This window comes from Phyllostomus discolor, chromosome 8, assembly GCF_004126475.2.
Source record: "Phyllostomus discolor isolate MPI-MPIP mPhyDis1 chromosome 8, mPhyDis1.pri.v3, whole genome shotgun sequence".
NCBI lineage: Eukaryota > Metazoa > Chordata > Mammalia > Chiroptera > Phyllostomidae > Phyllostomus > Phyllostomus discolor.
In genome coordinates, this window is record NC_040910.2 from 72087613 (window position 1) to 72090481 (window position 2869).

A 2869-nucleotide genomic window follows, 5' to 3' on the forward strand; every position below is an offset into this window, starting at 1 on the left:
AATTAAACCACAAAAAATGGAAGACCAAAAAGCCCAAAGTATATAATCAAGATGTCATGCATACAGATCAAGATAAGTCCTCTGGGATAAGTCAGAGAATTTAGAAGTGGGTGTTCCCTGGATCCCAGGTGCCCCATGCTTGAACTTAATAGGTAAGATTTATGGAGCAATTGCGGTAAGCTTTCCCATTTAGTGTTTACACATACGTTGTCATTTAATCCTCGCAAAGTACCTATTGTTATCCTCCATTTACAGTGGAAGGAACTCAAGCCCAGAGTTAACTTAGGACCCACACCATTGCTCAGTGGGAGAGCTGGTTTTCACCCCAGCCTCCCTTCCCAATACCCAGGCTGCCTCTTACTACAACCTGGCCCTACAGAAAGGAAAATAGAGAGGTGTCATTGCCACCAAATTCCCCATACCCTCTTAATCTGGTTTCTCATCCTTGAGATGACGCCCTCTGGGGCAAGGGGCAAAGGGCAAAGGGGAGGGGGCCTTAGATTAATTATTAACCTTTGCCCTCAGTGCACCAGGACTACTCTTCCTTCTCGGAAGCGGAGGGACAAGGGCTGGGTAGGAGCACGTGATGGGGTGGTGGTCCCAGGCAGCTATGGGGGTCGCGCTGCCTCCACAGGTCTCCCGGCGCTGGTTCCGCCATACAATTCCTCTTGCCATCTTCGCGCTCCTACTTTTTTATCTCTGTGCTTGGAGCCTACGTGAGTGGCCTCTTTCCTCACCTCCCCTGGGAGGAAGCCAGGAACCCAGGTCCTTGGGACCTAATCTCCCTCTTCGATCCTCACCACTCCGCCTTGCCTCTCCCCAGGTGCCTTCTCAGGCTGCCGATTCGGGACACTGTCCTGCATTGCCGAGGGACCGCCGCCTTTACAGGTATGTTCAGGGCAGGGCTGGGACCGGGAGCTCCAAGTAGGATCCTGAACAAGGGGAAATGCAGTCAGCCTGACTTTGGTGAGAATAGCTCCTCCTTCCAGTATCCTCCCTCCCGACAGCAGCTCAGAGTATGGCAGGAGGGACACCAGCTAGACCTTAGGAATAATTTCTTCAGAGCCCGACTGGGCTACCTGGCAAAGGAGGCCCAACAGTCTAAGGGTTCTGCACCACCCCCCAATATCTACTCCCCCAGGTGCGGCAAGAGTCGGGATCCCTGGAGGCCCCGGAGCGAGAAGAGCCTCCGTGTCTGGGCCCCCAGGGGCCGCTGGGCCGCATGGTGAGGCCGTTCCGCGCTAGTCTGAACCCCGAAGGGGATGTGGAGTTGTCGCAGTACCTGGCGGGATGGAGGGAGTTAATCAAGTGAGTGGTCCCCCTTCCCCTAAACCAGTCCCCGCCCCCACCTCGCCTTCTCTTTAACCATTCCACTCTTCCCACCACCACACACACAGGTTCCTAACTCCCTTCGGCTCCATCTTCGCCTTCGCCACAAGCGAGGCCTTCACGAAAGTAACAGCCCTCGAGGCTCGGGTGCACGGCCCAGAAGCCGCGCACTATACGTCGCTGGCGGTCATGGTGGCCTGGGAGCGGCGGGCGGGACTGCTGGAGCGGCCTGGGGTCGGCCCTGGAGACTCGGCCCGCTCCTCCGGTTCACGAACGACGCTCTTGCTGCACCGTGCGCTACGCTGGTCCCAGCTCTGCCTCCACCGGGTGGCGACCGGCACGCTCGGAGGCCCGGGTGCCGGAGAGCAGTGCAGCGACGCCTACAACACAGTCCTGGCCCCGCACCACCCCTGGCTGGTCCGTCAGGCTGTCCGCCTCGCATTCCTCTCCTTCCCAGATCGCAGCCACCTGCTGGAGCTGGCCTGTCCCGGAACCAGAGAGGCGGCAGCGCGGGCTGCCGTGGTCCGCGCCGCCAGCGCCCTGGAGGACGTCTACAACCGGACCCAGTGCTTGCTGGCCGAGGCCGGCCTGCTCCAGCTTGCGTAAGGCCAGCAGCTGCCGTGACCCGCTAGGAAGGGAGTCCCCGGGGGCCGGGTCAGCGCCGAACAGCCTCCCGGTCTACCCTTTGCCGCCGGGCTTCCAGGGCCAGGGGGGCGGGCATCTGACAGCCCGCCTCTTTGGTGACGTCACTTGCTTAAAAGCGCTCCGCTCCCCCGGGCGGGGGGGATTAGCTCCTCCCTCTATCCGAGGTCCTCAGAAGAACGGAGGAGCTGTGGGGAATGAAAAGAATACTTTGGTGTCCGTGGATTAAGGGCGTTTTCTGTGATGCCAGCAGGCGCTTAAGGACATAGAAATAAATGGTTGCGTGGGACAATGTATCATCCCTGTTCCCGGCAACCGAGAGACACACTCCCCTTGGCTATCTCAGCCACTTCTATGGCTTCCTTGCCAACCACACGCCAAGTCTCCAGCCCAGGCCTGTCTCCTAAGCTCCAACCCCATAAAGCCACACGTATCCCGGACACCTCCACAGACACCGCAAGTGCAACACATACAACTGAGATCCAATCACCCCCTCCAAAAACTGCATCTCTCCTTGTGTTCTTTGTCTCTCTGAATAAATGGCACCCTCTTCTGTCAACCACCCGAGCCTCAGCTCAGCTCAATAATGTATCTTCATTAAATTACTTTTGGGCCGCCTCCACAACGGTAGGGAACATGAAAGAGCTTTGTCATTTCATACACTGGTAACTCCCAAATTATAACTCCAACCACGTTCCCCTGGACTCCAGAATCTTATCTATACACCTTCTCATTTGACATCTCCCCTTGGATTTTAGCTAGACATAGCAAACTTAACATGCCCAAAACTTCTAATACCCCTGCCTCCCAAAATCCTCCCTTTGTCTTTGCTGAGTAAATGACAATTCCATTCTTCCAGGTCCTCACGCCAAAACCTTGTAGTCATCTTGACTTTTTG

The 2869-nt window shown here is 56.6% G+C and overlaps 1 protein-coding gene across 1 annotated transcript; it reads left to right on the forward strand.

Moving 5' to 3' along the window:
* Positions 1-494: 494 nt before the first annotated feature.
* On the forward strand, positions 495-2239 carry GLTPD2 (glycolipid transfer protein domain containing 2). Its single transcript, XM_036033175.1, has 4 exons — positions 495-716; positions 824-888; positions 1142-1308; positions 1398-2239. Exons 1-4 carry the CDS (start codon positions 587-589, stop codon positions 1933-1935), a joined length of 900 nt encoding a protein of 299 aa, XP_035889068.1. The 5' UTR covers positions 495-586; the 3' UTR covers positions 1936-2239.
* Positions 2240-2869: the final 630 nt, after the last annotated feature.

Bases quoted from the DNA above. Each gene is read 5' to 3' on its own strand.
- GLTPD2 (XM_036033175.1), top strand. From the start codon at position 587: ATGGGGTGGTGGTCCCAGGCAGCTATGGGGGTCGCGCTGCCTCCACAG. The intron at 717-823 runs GTGAGTGGCCTC...GCCTCTCCCCAG, and splicing joins TCTCTGTGCTTGGAGCCTAC to GTGCCTTCTCAGGCTGCCGA. The intron at 889-1,141 runs GTATGTTCAGGG...CTACTCCCCCAG, and splicing joins AGGGACCGCCGCCTTTACAG to GTGCGGCAAGAGTCGGGATC.